The 17,014-nt window shown below is 40.1% G+C and overlaps 1 protein-coding gene across 2 annotated transcripts in view; it reads right to left on the reverse strand.

The window, feature by feature from the left end:
• Positions 1–17,014, reverse strand: part of stox2a (storkhead box 2a) — a 40,176-nt gene that overhangs the window by 15,011 nt on the left and 8,151 nt on the right. Inside the window, exons 1-2 of one of the 2 annotated variants that reach the window (XM_041786337.1) lie at positions 6,877–8,169; positions 4,829–4,981 (exon numbers count right to left, since the gene is read on the reverse strand). In XM_041786337.1, coding sequence (XP_041642271.1) covers positions 4,829–4,981; positions 6,877–7,054 — 331 coding nt within the window. In that variant the 5' untranslated portion in view covers positions 7,055–8,169. Of the gene's footprint in view, positions 1–4,828; positions 4,982–6,876; positions 8,170–17,014 lie in introns of those variants that run through there. The other variant, XM_041786336.1, reaches the window with a different exon arrangement.

Genomic DNA, 17,014 nt, shown 5'->3' on the forward strand with positions numbered 1-17,014 from the left:
GGACATTTAGACAATAGGGAAATAGGTGCTTAGGAACTTCCTTAAAATAGTTATTGTGCTGTGATCATGGAAATCATATCAATATGGGCAGGTGAAAGCTGGTTGGCTCTGGGTCAATTGTGATTTCAGAACAACATAACAAGGTTAAAAATAATAATGAGGACACTTGCACTGAGCAGGTTGATTTAGAGATAACACGAAGGTTTTACTTAACCCTAAGTCATCCAAGTTTTTCTTTGGTTGATTTCAGGCCTAATTCAGCAGTGATGGCAGAGGCTGCTATGTTAAGTGTCCATCAGTATTAACTAATCCCATCACAAGCCACTGACACAGCATTGGGAGCAAATTAGGGGTTAAGTGTCCTGTTCAAGGACACATCGACATGTGACTGCAGGAGCTGGAGATCAAATTAGTAAAGAGAAGACCGACTCATGTAAAAAATGTAAGATGAGTTAAAAGACAAACAAACAGCTTATCAAGGAAGTTTCAGATAACAACAGTAAAACATTTAGTTATATTCCAAACTTAACAGGATGTATTACTTAAATGATATTTTAGTCATCCAGTACAAATTGGCCAAAAGTTTACATCATCAGAGGCATTTTCAATATCATTAAAGGAGCCCTGTATGTTAAGATATGCTGACTCAAATTAACATTAGTATATGTACGCTGCATAAAGTAACACACTAAATGTCTGCATTTAGGAGATTTTGTTTAAAAAGTTTCCCATGTAGGCAGCCATTTTTGCAATCTATATTACAGTAATTTCTTCTTTATTGTCCTCTCTACTAAAACTACACTCAGGTTTTAAATCTAAAAGGTTTAAAAGATGACACTTCACAGGAAGGGTGGCAATGACATACTGGTGCGACAATCTTTTGTCTGTGGAGTATCATGCTTTACATCTACTAAAAAAAGTAGTAAACCTCGTGTGTTTATTTGTACATCATAAATTCAGAAGACACTTGCCTTAATCCAGTAAAGTCAGGGTATTTAAATGCAAGGTTCATTTGAAAATGTGGAATGAAATATGGGCAAGTATGTTGTTGTTTTTTTTTTTCATTTTACCCAAGCTTTAACTGATCCAAATACAGATGATAACCAGTAAAACGTAAAAACATTTTTGTGGTATTTTTTCTTCTGTTTTCTGTCTAAAACAATCTTGAGCTATTAAATGGGCATGTTTTTCATTCTTCTGTATGCAAACATACCTTAAATTGATGACCCTAAATCCAGACTATTTAAAGAAAAATCCATGACATGCCTTACAAAAGCTGGATAATTTAATGTGGATGCAAACAAAGTAGAGTAACCTACATTGCCTCCACTTCCTAGATAACTACTGGGAATATCAAATCAAAAACCAATGATGGTTTTGCTGGAGCTTGGGTACTGACCAGTTCAATGATAATAGTAGTCCATTTTGAACACCATCATAACCTTTGTCTAGCAAGGCCTTGTGTTGCCCATTATTTCATCACCACTGTTATTTTTTCACAAAGAAATGATGCAAAATTTAAGTTCAAATTGTTTCCAATCGTAAAAAATGAAGCGAAAAGTGAGGAACATGATTCCCATTGTTGACTTTGCTTGAAATATCCTACTTTGAATAGAAGTTAAACAGCGTTATAAAAGATCATCTTGAATTAACCTAGTTTATGAATTATGTGTATTTGCTAATATTCAAACTGTTGTTACCATAGCTGTTGCATCCAAATTTCAAAGTTTTGTTGTTACTACATATTGAGAGAAAAAATCCTCACATTTGAGAAGCTTGTCCTCATGACTGTTTTTCTTCTTTTCTTAAAGAAATGACTATGAATGATTCATCTGTTTTCAAAATAACAAATACTAGATGACAATTTGTTTTCTTTAACCGCCCACTTGAGTAAATGACTGATAATTTGAAGTGTACTTCTGTTGACTAGCTGATGCATTGTGTGAAGGATTTAAAAGAAATGAAACCACACAATTCTCACTAATCAATTAAAAAGTTTGCAGTGAGATGTTTTTTATTCAAACCTGCATAGGTCATTACTTTGAATTTAGTTTATATGTCAGATGTGTACAAAATGTTTCACAATGTGGTTTTCAATGGTACACTGACTATATGGACAAAAGTATTTGGCCACACCTCTCAATTATTGAATTCAGATGTATAAAATAAAGCACCTGGCCATGCAGACTCCATTTATAAACATTTGTGATACAAAATGGGTAATGTGATTGATGCCACCTTTTCAATAAGATGGAAATTTCATCCCCATTGGATATTCTACAGTCAACTGTAAGAGATATTATTATAAAGTGGAATATTTAGGAACAACAGCAACTCAGCCATGAAGCGGAAGACCACGTAAAAAAAAAAAAAGAGTAGGGTCAACGACAGCTAAAAAAGTAAATGGGTAAAAGTTGCAAATGCTCTGATTCCATAGCTGAAGAGTTCAAACCTCCACTGGCATTAAGAACAAAAACTGTGCAGCAAGAGCTTCATGCATGGGTTTCCATGGCAAAGCAGCCCCATGCAAGCCTCATATCCCCAAGTCCAATGCCAAGTGTTGGATGGAGTGGTTTAAAGCTCGCTGACACTGGACTGTGGATCAGTGGAAACACGTTCTGTGGAGTGATGAATCACGCTACTCTGGGCTTGGGCTAGGCCACTTATCTCAAGTGATCGCCAATCTAAATGCTTCAGCATTCCAAGACATTTGGACAATGCTATGCTTCCAACTTTGTGGCAACAGTTTGGGGAAGGCCCTTTTCTATTCCAACATGTGTGCCCCAGTGCACAAAGCAAGGACTATAAGGACATGGTTTGATGAGTTCAGTGTGGAAGAACTTAAACGGTCTGCACAGAGCCCTGACCTCAACCCCATCAAGCATCTTTGGGATGAACTGGAAGGGAGATTGTGAGCCAGGCCTTCTTATCCAACATCGGTGCCTAACTTTTAAATGCTCTACAGAATGAATGGGCACAAATTCCCATAAAAAACACTCCAAAATCTGAAAACCTTCAAGAAGAATGGAGGCTGTTATAACTGCAAAAGGGGGCCAACTCCATATCAAAGTACATGTATTTCATTACAGTGTCATTACTTTCCCTGCTGGTGTAATGGTGAGGCATTCAAATACTTTTGTCCAGACGGCGTATGTGTCTCTCTGTTTGCCATTGGATTATTGTCTTTGTTTTACTTATTGGTGCTACTGTGGAGGCAGAAAAATATGTAAAGGGTATTATATCATATGGTGTTGCATCATATCATATCTCATTTAATCGCATCGTATCGTATCCAATGGCATCACATGGTGAGCCTTTTTATCCTTTCGCATCATATTGTATCACTTCATATTATGCTGCATCACATTACATCACATGGTTTTGTATCTTTTTGATTAGTATTGCACAATAATATCAAACCATATGACATCATAATGTATAAAATCAAAGGATAGTATGATAATGCAACATTGATATTGCATTAATGCATTAATTAGGGATAACATTAAGGTCAATAATGACATTTTTTAGTCTCTATAACTGCATGTGTTATGGTCCCTTTCTACACATTTTGCTTCAGCCAATGCAGCGCCACCACTGCTCCTTAATGTCTCGTTTCACCTTAAAAGTTTAACAACCACCTCAGTGGACAATTCAAAAGTCATCTGCAACTTTTTATCAAACATTTATCTTTTTCCCACTCCTTTTATCCTTCTATCCATAATAAGTTCATTTTTCCTTGGTCAAGTTCGTGTCATAATCCTAGATCTAACAGAGTTTCTTATTCTATTTTAAAATAAAAGCAGAGGGTCGCAGGTGGCCGAGTGGTTTGAGGCGTGCCCCATGTATGTGACACTTTCCCACATATCTCTCCCTAGCTTTCTCCTCCGTGTTTCCGATTAGTTCGACTGTCCTTCTCTGTCAATAAGGGCATAAAAAGCCAAAAAGAAATCTTTAAAAAAATAAAATAAAAGCAGAAATGCAAAAATGTAGAATTTCAAAATGCAACAAAAAGGGGATTAATTGCAATTGCAACTCAAAGAATTCTTTGATCAATCTCAGTAAAAAACTGCAATCATCAGGTCTAGTGCAGTGCTTATATATATTTATATATACAGATATTAGTAGTAGAAAGGAAACATGAAGTAATCCTGCAGATGCCTGATCAAAACAAAATAAATAGCAGTTGCCTAACAATTGTACTCTGTGACACCAAAAACACTTTTTGAGTACTGTTTAAGTAACTGAAAGCAACGTATTGAAATTCCCTGATTATGAAACAAAAATATTACAAATCAAAGGCAAATATTTGAGTCTTATGTTATGGTTTTAGAAGTTTTTTGGTAGGCCCCAGAAAATTTTCAGGTCTCAGATTGGACCACAGCATATTGAGGTTTGGGAAAGGCTGGTCTGGTGGTTAGGTCGTGCCCCGTGTACGCGGGCAGCCCGGCTTAAGTCTTGCCTGCGGATCCTTTCCGGCATGTCTCTCCCTTACTCTCTCATCCCTGTTTCCAACTCTATCCAATGTCCTCCTCTCTAAATAAAGGCATTATTAAAACAAAAATGTATCTTAAAAAACTAGAATCGTTTTACAGCCCTAATTGTGTTGTACCGTATCTTACATCACATCACATGTTAAGGTTTTGCATCCTTTCATATGGTATTATGTCCTAAGTATTATGCATGCAGAGATGTGATCCTCAGTTCTACATTTGTCTTTACTTAAACTATTAAACATCTCACATTATATGCCATCTAATGCATTACTCTGTCCTACTGTGAATGCTTTTGTGCAGTCCCATCAACATAGGAGGTGAGAGGAGGTTACCTGGGAAGCTGGCAGTGAGGTGCTCCACCAGAGCCTCCTGGTTGACCGGCTTGTGGGCAGAGTTCATAGCAGAGATGGCCAGGCACAATATCTCCCCCAGTGGGATGAACTGTGACTGGCTGATAGGTGACATACTGATCGGAGACACGTCACCTGCAGGGAGAAGAGGGGGGAGGGGTGAGATCATGAATGAACAGCAGGCGCAGCGTGTGAAGCTATGATGTAATGGTCAAACAGCAGCAGTTTGCATGCTGCCTGGAGAAGCTCCTCCTCTCCTCTCCTCCTCCTTTAGCCTCTCTTTCCTCTTATTTCTCGTAGGTTAGCATATCGAGGACGCTGCTGCAGCAACCGCAAGTGTGGTGCGAAATCACCTGCCACCTCGTGATTCAATTCACATCATCTGGCACAGAGAAAGAAGCTTAGACAACCCCTTTAAAATGTCAAACCCGGCGTATTTGAAATTGAACAAAATGTAACCCACTTTAACAACCACACTGAGGGCTTACACACGGAAATTCTGTGTTGCTTTTGTTGAATTAAGCTGGCTTTGCTGAGAGTAGTGAGTGGTGAGATCATCCTACAAGCAGACGGCCCGGCTTCAAGCCCCTCTGAGAGCAAACATCTGCCCAGCTGAAAGGTAGGAAAGCATCACAGTGAAGCAAACGCTGCAGCCTCTGACCTAAATCTGACCATCGTCGAGACTCACGAAACCAGGTGGAAAAGACACAACCTAAGATTTTATGTTCGATTTTTGACCCATTTTCCCATCTCTCTATGTGCACAGATAACCAACAGGATTTAATAATGTCTTACTGATCACTGATTGAAAGTTTGAATCCTTTTTTATCGGCCCACATTTCTTCCACCTGAGCAGAAATGTGTGCAGGGCCCGGCCTACTCAGCACACTCAGCTGAATGGTCAGTTAAGCAACACGATGACGTTATCTCTGCTTAGTATCACAGCCCCTTAAGCTCTGTGTGGCTTTGCAAGGCTTTACAGGGTTTTTAGTAAACACGAGGAAAGCTGGATCTGCGAGTCCAAAAAAAAATAGAAGAAAATCACAGCAGTGTCATTGTCTTTTGGAATATTTTACATGTTTTGCAGGGCTGTTTGAATGGAGCAAATGTCAAACAACTATGGGAATGAGATACATCCTATAATATAGATTAAAAAGGATCATGTTGCATTGGTAACGACATCAGCTCATGTAGTGGGATGTCCAAAATAAGTGCTTATATGCAAATTTGGCAAAAAATGTTGTGCAAATGCGATGTATCAGACAGGATGGAGCTTTTTTAGATGTCCAGGATAGCATTATACTTAAAAGAGGACATTTATATGGGGCAAAATTCCTATATTAGCGTATTTTATAGAGTTTATTTGTCTCTTAATTTGAAGGAGAGGAAAGTAACATCACTAAGATATGGACCAAGTGCCCTCAAATTTAGGTAGTTTCAACTAAAGCAAATAAATGACTTAGAGCACCTATTAAGAGGAAAAGATTTGGATGAATTGTGCGTCAATATGTCGCCTTTTTGTCATCTAATTAGGTAAAGTTAATGACAGCATACATCAGGGTTCCTACTGACTTTCAGGAATTGGATTTAAGGCTTTTTAAAACCTGAGCTGAGAAAAATTAACACAGATTTCTCAGAACACCTGAAAGAGCTGAATTCTATGCACTCTTAATGAAATGACAATGGATATGACACACTTTAGGATTTAAAAAACACCATTTTGATTATTTCTGGCACATTTAATGTCTCCTTTCTACCAAGATAGCATATGCTACAAGCATATAGGCAAAAAATTGAATACATGTAGCTAGAAATAAAGATTGGAGTGCCTCTCACAATTTGTAATAAGACTTTTTATGTGCTTCAATTTCAAAAGCCCAATTCAAGACGTTTTAAGACTTCCCAAGGATCTGCAGGAACCCTGATAGCTACATGAACTTTGCCACACAATCAAACTGCGTCTGTGCAAACTTTACGCATCTCTGCGTAAAGAGGGGCGGACCTTCTGTGGGTGGGAGTGTCAGACTCACCTGGCGCACGATAACTTGGCGGGGACGGAGAGAAATGAGGAGGAGGAGGGGGAGGAAGATGCTGCTTCTGCACACGGATGTCTTTCTCACTACGGGAGAGATTGTGCTCCAGCGGGCGCTCGCTGAGCTCCGAGCTGGGCCAGGCCCGCCGCAGATTGCTGCTGCGGTTCTTCTTCATCGTGACCCCTTTTCAGGTGGCCTTCACACCCGGGGATGTAGGGAGGGGAAGGAAGGGATAAGATGGTAGGGGTGAGGAAGGGGAAGGGGGGGAAGGAGGTGGTATAAAAGGGGAGGATGGGGGGGTAAGGAAGGAGGGAGGTGGGAAAAGGGGGGTGTGCAGGGGGAGGTCGACCAACCTGAGGCTCAGTGCCTCCCCCGCATCAGTAAGACCGTCCCGCTAGAGCGATCACACACCAGACATGGCAGGAACCAGTGTGCACCTTCACGCACAAACACACGTCTCATTTACATCCACGAGCAAGCTACAAACGACCGTGTTCGCACTGTGGGTGGTTGTCATCGGCTGCTGGGCTCTCCCGGGCTGATCTGAAGCGATGGCAGCGGCAGCAGAGGTGCAGGTGATTGCGCGAGGCATCACCCTTTCATCGGCATCAGTCCCAGCCACCATTTGTAGCATCCCCATTTGCATGCGTAGGGAGGCACATTACGTAGCCGCTCTGATGTGGGAGGAGGGAGCGGGAGAGAGGTGGGGGGGCAGGGGTAGAGATGAGGGAAATGGGGCATTGGAAGCAAGGAGGACGGAGAGGAGAGGTTTCAGTGGAGGTTTTTAGGATCCGCTTGGTCCCTCTGAGGGAAAGGTAACCAGGGAGGGAAGGAGAGGAAGGGAGGGGATGGATGGATAGGCAAAGATTCAAAGCTTAAGAGGCCCAGTCTTCGACAATAGCTCAATTCACCACAGGAGTGCACGGCCGATCCCCGGAAAACAAAAGAGCCCACTTTAAAAAAATCAGAAATAAAAGCTCCATTCACCCTAACGGGCTGTGAAACCTCAGTAGTATGCCAAGCACCGGAGACGCCACGTTCACCTCCATCTTTATCCGATCAAGCACAAGACCCCATCGTCCTTTCGACAACAGCTCACCAGGAGAGGGTGGGGAGAAAAAAATGGAGAGCATAGAAATAAATAAATAAATTTCAAGAATAGATATCCACCGTTTCCCGCAATCCAACGGAAGAAGCTCCCGAGCCTACCGCCGTAGCATCCATTCATTAACAGGAGGGGGGGGATGCAAACTCCAGTCAACGGCAAATCTCTTTCAACGCTAATGCTGCAGCTGCTCCCAGCACCTCCAGGAAGGGTGTGTGAGTATGTGTGTGCGTGTGTGTCCGTGTATGTGTGTGTGTGTGTGAGAGAGAGAGAGAGAGAGAGAGAGCGAGAGAGAGGGAGAAAGTGTGTATGCGCGCATCCGCCTGCTGCGCGCGATTCTGCGTGAGCATGCATGCGTCTGTGTCTGGGTGATTGAGGCGGAGGGGAGGAGAGGATGCAAGAGAGAGGGAGCCTAAAACACCACATCACCATCATGAATAGTGCTGTCTACACATCTTCGGAAAATAATAAACTTTAGCCTACATTTTCCCTACAGAAATCCTACATAGCAGTGATAATCAGGACTCAAACAATGACTAAAATGTTAGTTTACAGCCTTCTTACCACGAGGAAGACTAGCTTAGAAATAGACATCAAGTGATTAAAACTAAGAAGACAAGAAAGTGTTTGAAAGTGATTGTAATATAAAGACATTGCATCTGGAAGGTCCAGTCACTGGTTAATCAGTATTCCTGGCTACCATTACACCACAAAGACAAAGGAACACTCCAAGCAACTCAGAGAAAAGATTATTGAAAAGTAAGTTTAGTTAAATCCATAATCAAGAAATGTTATGGCACATCTGCCTAGATCAGGCCGTCCTCACAAACTGAGGAGACTGGTGAGAGAGGCCACCAAGACACCTATGACTACTGTGAAGGAGTTACGAGCTTCAGCAGCTGAGGTAGAAGAGATTCTGCGTACAACAGCTGTTGCCTGCGTTCTTCACTGGTCAAAGCTTTATGGGAGAGTGGCAAAGAGAAAGCCACTGCCGAAGAAAACTCATGAAATCTCGACTAGAGTTCGCCAAAAGCCACGTGGGAGACTCCATGGCCAAGTGGAAGAAAGTTCATTGGTCTGGTGAGACCGGGCTGGTGCTTTATGGCCATCAGACAAGATGTTTTGTTTGGCAGACATCAAACACTGCACATCACCAGAAACACACCATCCCCACAGTGAAACAGAGTGGTGTCAGCATCATGCTGTGGGGATGAAAGGTGAAAAGGTGAAAGGTGGAGCCCTCCCTCAGGACTCAAGAGAAGAAAAAGTGACACTGCCATCAAAGATCAACTTAGATTTTAATTGTTTCACTGATAAAACTCTTCAAAGGCCTTTGCGTGTTTTTTACTTAATAACTACTTAATCATGGTTTTGGTCAATATTTGCAAATCTAATTTTGGCAGCCTCAGAGCAGCCAAAGGTGCATCTACTAAATACTGACTTGAAGGGGGTGAATATTTATGCAGTCACTTATTTTACATTACATATTTTTAATTTAGTTTACCTTACTTTGTAGAAATCTGTTTTCACCTTGACATTAAAGAGGTTTTTCTGTAATTTCTTTTTGACAAAATAGCCTGATTATATTGACCATGACTGATTTATAAATCAAAAAGGATAAAACATCCAAGGCGGTGAATACTTTTTGCAGGAACTGTAAATGTTGGTACTAGACTGTTGAACATGTAATGCAAATGGTTGAAGAAATAACTAATACTTAAGAAAATGCTAATTGCTCACTTGGGTTGTACACTGATCTGCAGAAGGTTTCTCGGTGGTAGATCACAGGCAATTATTAAGAAAATTAGAGATTTACGGGATACAAGGTATTTTTGGTTGAAAGCTATTTAGAAAGTAGACAGCACTGTGTACAAACTAACATTACTGTGTTGGACTTTAGGAAGATCGCCTGTGGAGTACCCCAGGGATCGGTGATTGGCCCAACACTGTTATCTCAGTGGTACTTGGCCCTGACCAACCAACGAGCCAAACTGTTGGTGAGTAAATACCTTTGCAGGAGCACCAGTCCACACCTGGGGGTTGTAAATATAAGTACATACATCTATGAGTGAGGATGCTCACAATTTAAGAATTCAGCGATAAATGAAAACATATGAATCAGAGTATGCTGAGAGCTTGTTTTCACCTTTCATTTCATCATTTGTTTTTATCTAAAGTCAACTGAGATAATTATTTAGGTTCAAAAGCTAGCTTAAGGCATTAATCTTTATTCCCATTATCAGATGGTTTTGTTCATTTTACAAATATGCATTGTCCTCTGCTAATTTAATTCTGATTGTTTGTTAAAATACCAGTAAAAACTATTTAAAAAGATTAATCTAATATGGTTTATATTAAAGATAAAGTTGGAAAATCATGAAATTCAGATGTGAGATACTTCAGATGAGGGAAAGATAAAACAAATGAGTGAAAATAATGCATTTTGTAACTAAATATCATCACTAAATACCAGTATAAGAAAAGTGAAAACTTGATCTTGTAAATAAAGAAAACAAATACATGTCAGTGTGTCTGAGAGAGCTGACAAAACTCCAAATCAGACACAATCAAATTTGAAAAAAAAAAAAAAAAAAAAAAATCTGTTCCTTCACACAACTGCGAGAACTCAAACTTCACAAATATCTTCTTCAAACTACTGCAGTACAACAAAAGTAAGAAGTAAAATTTGTAAAATGTTTCATCTCTTTTCGCATAAGTGATATTTGTGTCTCATGTTATTGCGCACATTCAATGGAAATATACAGATACAAAATAATGGTTTACAATTAAATTGGACAATTTGAGCCAATAGTATAAGTGTGGGAAACAAACCGATTGATGTCATTTTTTTATTCAAAAATTCACTTTTCTTAAGGTTTTGGGGGGATTAGTCAAGTCAAGTAAGACTTAAAAAAGCCAGAAGCTGCCACCAAAAAGCTGCATGTGGCTCAAGAGCATATACAAATTTGTTTTGTTCTTGTAAGAATTTAAAATAACTTTTTCCTGGGGTTGAAAGGGAGCTTGAAAATGGAAAAACTGGGTTTGATGCTAAAATATTTATTTTAAATTCCAAGAAAAAACAAATTTGTGTTTTTTTTGGAATCAAACTCAAGATTCTAAAAAAAAAGACAAGATATTGTGCACTATAAAGAGGATCAGCGCTCAATGAAGAAACCCCTAATCCTTACTATTTGCCCCCACAAGTCAACCGTGCAGACCAGTGGATAGTACAAAACCTGCACTTCACCAGGGCTGTCAAGTGGGAACCCTCCTTTGTCAGTGTATTGTCCAGTTAGTCCCATGACACCTCCAGAGGGCTGAAGAGTGATCTCCAGTGTCCCATAGCCACCCCCCTCCATGCCAACATGGAGACATCATCTGACCTACCTTACCACATGGCCCACACAGCCAAAACAGCATGCCACCCTCAACAGACCAAGGCTCCATACATGCAAGCTCCAGATAGTGACAATGGCGGTACTACCTTCCGTAACACTGCTCACTGGAATCAAAATCAATATAATGTTACTATTGAACCAACAGTTTGAAATGTTGACATTGAAAGAGTTTTTGAGACCAAATTCCTTGGGTTGGGATTGATCATGAGTGAATATTGAAATAACAGTGAATATCTTAGAGGAAATAAATCAAAGTCAGTATCAAATCTGTTCAAATCAAAAAACATTAAATTTTAGGCTTTGTATTTAATCAGCTATTTCCTAATTGTTCAGTATATAAATTAGAGTATTGATAATTAAAGTATTGACAGTTTATTAATGTAAGTGTTTGACATTCATAAAATATTTACAATTTGGCTGATTAAACAGCTAAAATTTAAAAAGTAAAGACTAAAATGTAAGGTCCAAAAAAGGTAGATAGTGAAGTATTTAGCTTTATAACATTAAGCACAACACATTTTGTAAAAATGAAACACAGTATCTATAAGGAGGGCCATCTCATCTACTGTTTAATCCCCTGAATATATAAAACTGTTTTATCTTTCTTAACTTGGAATAAGCTCTTTATTCATACACGGGGAGGAGCCCCCCCACGGACTCTGCCATTTTGGGATTTTTGCATCCTGCAGGTTTTTGCAGTACCACTGAAGGGACCACATAACACAGGGATGCTCAAACCTTTTCCACTGAGGGCCACACAGAAATATATAAGGAAGGTGTGGTCACTTTTATGTCCCTCGCCTAAAGGATATTAAAATTAGAGACAAATCCAATGTAGGCTAAGATATGCTTGGTGACTGAGCATGCTTAAATGACTAGTTAATAGCTGAAACAGAAAGCAGACATTTTTAGGAAAAAAAAAAAATCAATAAATTCTTCCTCTCAAAATGTTTGTTTACAGAATTAGCACAGTACAGCATCACCTTGTGCTGAAACTACAAGTACAGTCCAGTCAAGTACAAGCTTCATGTTCCAATGTGGGCCATATTATTTCTAGAATTTGCTGCAGGCCAATCAAAAATGGACCTGCTCACATTTGGCCCCAGGGCCATAGTTTGGAAACCCCTGGCATAGCAGATAATGCATTTTTTAAAATTCCATTGCTACCATCAGAAGTGCGAACCACAATCTAGAATCTGTTAGATGTCACTTAAATTCTACACTGTTCCTTTAACTGATTGAAACTGGACTAAAATGTTTTTAAGTGTTCGTCAAACAACTAGACCAAAACTATAAAGGTTAAAAAAGAATTCTAAATATTTTTTCTTTATTAGCGTTTATTAATTTGCTCTTATTGCTGTTATCTCTATTTGGCGGTGTGGTTGTTCTGGGATCCCCCTGCCTATCCACAAGTCTTTGTGGAAAGCATCAAGCAGGACCTATTCTGTTTTTTCCTGTGCCAACAAGGAAAACCTGAGACAGGGAGGAAGGCAGCAAAAACCCAGAGCAGAGCAGGCATCGATGGCAACAGAATGATATCAATTAAGTCAGATATAGCATAAAGGAGGAGCTGGGGTGGAGGAGGGTTGCAAAAAAGCAGCTTGCAGAGAGAGCAGCAACGCATAACCATGCTAGAGCAGTTCAAATATGGCATGATGAGTGCAGTTCGCCAATTGCGTGCTTAGAGCAAATCAGCTGATGAAGGCTTGCCTGAAATCAGATCTAAATGACAGCACTTGACTCCATGGCCTGCCTGAACTTATACTGTACGCTCGATTTGTGATGTCCAGCCATTATTAACCCTGCGTTTTTCTTTAAGTTGTCACAAAATTTGCCATACTTTTGTAGCAGTGCAAAATAATGGGTATTGATTTTATGTGGCCTTGTTGAGCCCCTAGTCATCGCTCTGGGCGCCCCTCAGCCAGCATGTCCATGTCCCATGTGGGCTTGTCCATGGGTTCCATGTTGGCCCCACCTGTGATTGCCCATTGAACTGCAAGTGTGGATCAGCCCATATGAGACTCATATAGGTCCCATTTGGAGATCCAAGATAGATCCTACTTATACAACAACAACATAGGTCTCAAATGGGCTGATCCACACTTGCAGTTCACATGGGCAATCACAGGTGGGGGCAACATGGAACCTATGGACAAACCCACATGGGACCCACATGGACATGCTGGCTGGGAGGGGCCATGAGCCTACTCTGGGAACCATTGTGATATATATATAATATATATTATATTATAAGGCACTCACCGTATAGTAGTACCAGTACTCAAAGTTGCATGATGTTATCCTTTAATTACGTAAATATGTAGGCAAAGTTGGGAGTCATGTCTGTAGTTTGGTGATATTTTGACACAAATAAGAACAAAAAAGTAGAGGAGAATGAAAACTATGAACTAATAAACTGTCAAGAGGAGGGAACAGTTATGGTGTTATTAAAGGATGATAGGATAGGTTGTTTAGCGAGGTAACATTCAGCAGAACAAACCTAGAAAAAGTGGTTCATAATATTTATGAGTTGGCCTATCTAAATTAGTGTTCAATAAACTGAATATATAGTTATTTATTATCATTTGCTTTTTTCTGTGTTACTAGCTAAACTTGCAAGATGCAAAAAATCCAAGATGGTGGACTTCATGCAGGACCCTCCCCATGTTGGAAAAAAGGCTTATTCTAAGTTAATAGAGATAAAACAATTTTATATATCCAGGTGATTAAACACTAGTTTAGAGAGGCCTAAATATTCCATTATATTTTTACCAAGTTTGCTTTATTAAATGCTACTAGGCTAAAAATTACACACTGCACCTTTAAGTACTCATATTTGTATTCGGTATAGGTGCAGTGAGTATCTAAATGAAAATACTGGTACTCAGTCTGGAAAAATGTGGTATTGGTGCATTCCTTATTGTATGCAATGCATAATTTAGAATTTATCTGTACACTGCTTTGACAAAGCAAACATGTTTTCCATGCAAATAAAGCTCACTGAATTGTATTGTATTGAGAATTTTAGAGAGATGGAGAGATCGAGGACATACATAAGGCAGAGAGGAGAGCAAATATCAACAGCTCCAAACACACATGCACAAGGAAAAATAAAAATATTCTGGCCTCAGATGATGTCCAGGGAATTGCTCCAGCTCTGAATCTTTGGCTACATTTGCATCCGCACTCTCCTCTCTTCTCCCTCCTTTCTTGTTTCCTTTAAGGATCAGGGCCCCCTTAAACAAGCACTTTTCCTTTTTTTTGCATCCAGAATACCAAATTTAAACACTTTCCAAAGCTACAACTGGAAAAAAATCTTACTGAAGGTGTATATTAGTGTCTTATTCATTCCACTGGTTGATTCTTTGGAGCTGTCAGTGCTTTAGAAAGACCCAAAACATCATCTTTTCACATCCAAAGACAGCTCCTTCTTATCTTCAGACTCCTGCTGACTCACGTGAGGAGTGTGAATGGACGATCGGAGGGACAAGAATAAGGAGCAAAAGTGAGAGGGCAGGACAGGCCACACGACGGGTGGAGGAGGAGGAGAGAGGGGGAGGACGGTGTCACAACCAATCTGCTCCAGTTCACTGATACCAAAGAGAAAGAAGAGGAGGGAAGGAGGGGTGAGGAGGAGAAAGAACAGGAGGAGGGTGAGAGAGAGAGAGAGAGAGAGAGAGAGAGAGAGCAACACCATGCCAGCCATTTTATTTCTCAGTAGTGCTGCAACAGCCTTTGTTGCCATGACGACGCAAGCCGATGAGCTCATAGCTGTTACCTTTAAGTGCCGTTCCCCTTAAAGAGGCAGCGAAACTCAAGATAGAAGCAGACAGACGGCACACGGGCGAGCACCGACTGTCTGTTACACGGACAGAAACACTCCTGCATCGCTGCTGAGGAACTGACAACCTTCAATGTAGAGGAAAACATTCACTGTGATGCACAATTATATTAACAGAGAGGGAAAAACAGCAGGATGGGCTGATAGACAGCAGATGATTTCTGATAAACACATCAACAGAGACTACAAAGGTTCTAATTCCTACTCTATGTCCCTTTTGGAGCTTAAATATGAAAGTCAGAATGACTGGTCAATTCATTAAAAGTCAGCCAATAGAAAATGATCACTTTTGGTAATATGGTTATTGTTTAATTTTTGGTCAGTAGACCTGTCCTCAAAAAACTTGATATAGCAATATATCATCACATGCACCTTGCCGATATGTGTATCAATACAGAAGCGAAATGCTGGCCGTGATGCTACAACAACAGTTTTAAGATATATCCTACCTAGTTATAAATCCGCCATGGTGCAGTTTAAAAAAAAGCCAGCAGATGGCAGAAGCCATTAAACTGTATGATGCAGCGCATGCCTCAGGCATTGCCCGTCTACTGCCAGCATGACTAAAAGCAAAGATACTGGATTATTTCAGGTCCCTCTAAACACCAGAAAGTCAGGATTTGGATTTGAGTCATGCAAGCTGTGCAGTAAACAAAGTAAAATACTGCAGTAACACAAATCTTCATTAACACAACACCAGGCTAGTTAGCAGTCAGCAACTACAGCTAAACTCACCAGGCTAATCTGTGTTTTCCCAACCAGAACTGAATGATGCTGTTCTGTCAAAACTTCTAAATGGGATCAGAAGATCATAAGCAGCACTTTATGCTGTATTTGTAAAGAAATGAGGAGAACAGCAGGTGCTGTTAAGGGAGGCTTGAGCCACTGCTTTAGGCAGTATGAGTAACACTGTTACTAAAAGCCCATGAAAAAAATAGTCTATAGGTCTTTTAGTCAGAAAAACATGTGTAGACCAATATTTTATGTTTCAAGACAGCAAAGGTGTCCATTCCGCCATCGTGGATCTTTATTAAAATCATGTTTAAGACGCTAGCAACGTCCCTCTTTGTATTTACGCACATATATAGTTTACTGGATTAAATGGGGTCGTGTTAAGAGATGTTTAGTGTCTTTGCAAGCAACACATCTCGCAGGTGAGGCCATTTGTTGACTTGATTTTGATGATTTCCATTGTATTTGGTGTCTCATAGCTGACATAACACTCTGTTCTGTATTGGGCTGCAGTTTTGTTCACATCTCATTTACCGTGCCAGAGTCCACTTGAATCGTGCTTGAGATAACCTCTTCAAGCGGGCCTGGGCCTGGTTCCTGAGCATTTGCATTTACACTGACCAAAACTAACCAGACTTTGGGCTAAAGTGTACAGAAATTAGAACTGATGCCAATAGTGAAGATTAAAATAACAATTAAGCAGATGGCCGCTAGAAGGAGGCCATCTGTTTTGTTTCTTTTTTTTCTTCCTGCGCAACACTCCCATGATGCCAACATTTTCCGATATCTTTGACCGTGAAAACAGATCAGAGATTATCAACAGGTCAAAACTTCTTCCCAACATACTCTCTAAATCAGGAGTTATGTGTGCTAAATGCCAATTAAATTGATAAACCTATGCAACTGATATCCATTCATGCCCACATTTGCATCTGTCCATCCCTAGATATGATGTTAAACTGATGCATCTGTGCATCCGTAGACATAATGTTACACCGATGCATCTGTGCATCCCTAGATATGACGTTAAACTGACGCATCTGTCTAGCCTTAAATGTT

The sequence above is a fragment of the Cheilinus undulatus genome, linkage group 4, assembly GCF_018320785.1.
Source record: "Cheilinus undulatus linkage group 4, ASM1832078v1, whole genome shotgun sequence".
NCBI lineage: Eukaryota > Metazoa > Chordata > Actinopteri > Labriformes > Labridae > Cheilinus > Cheilinus undulatus.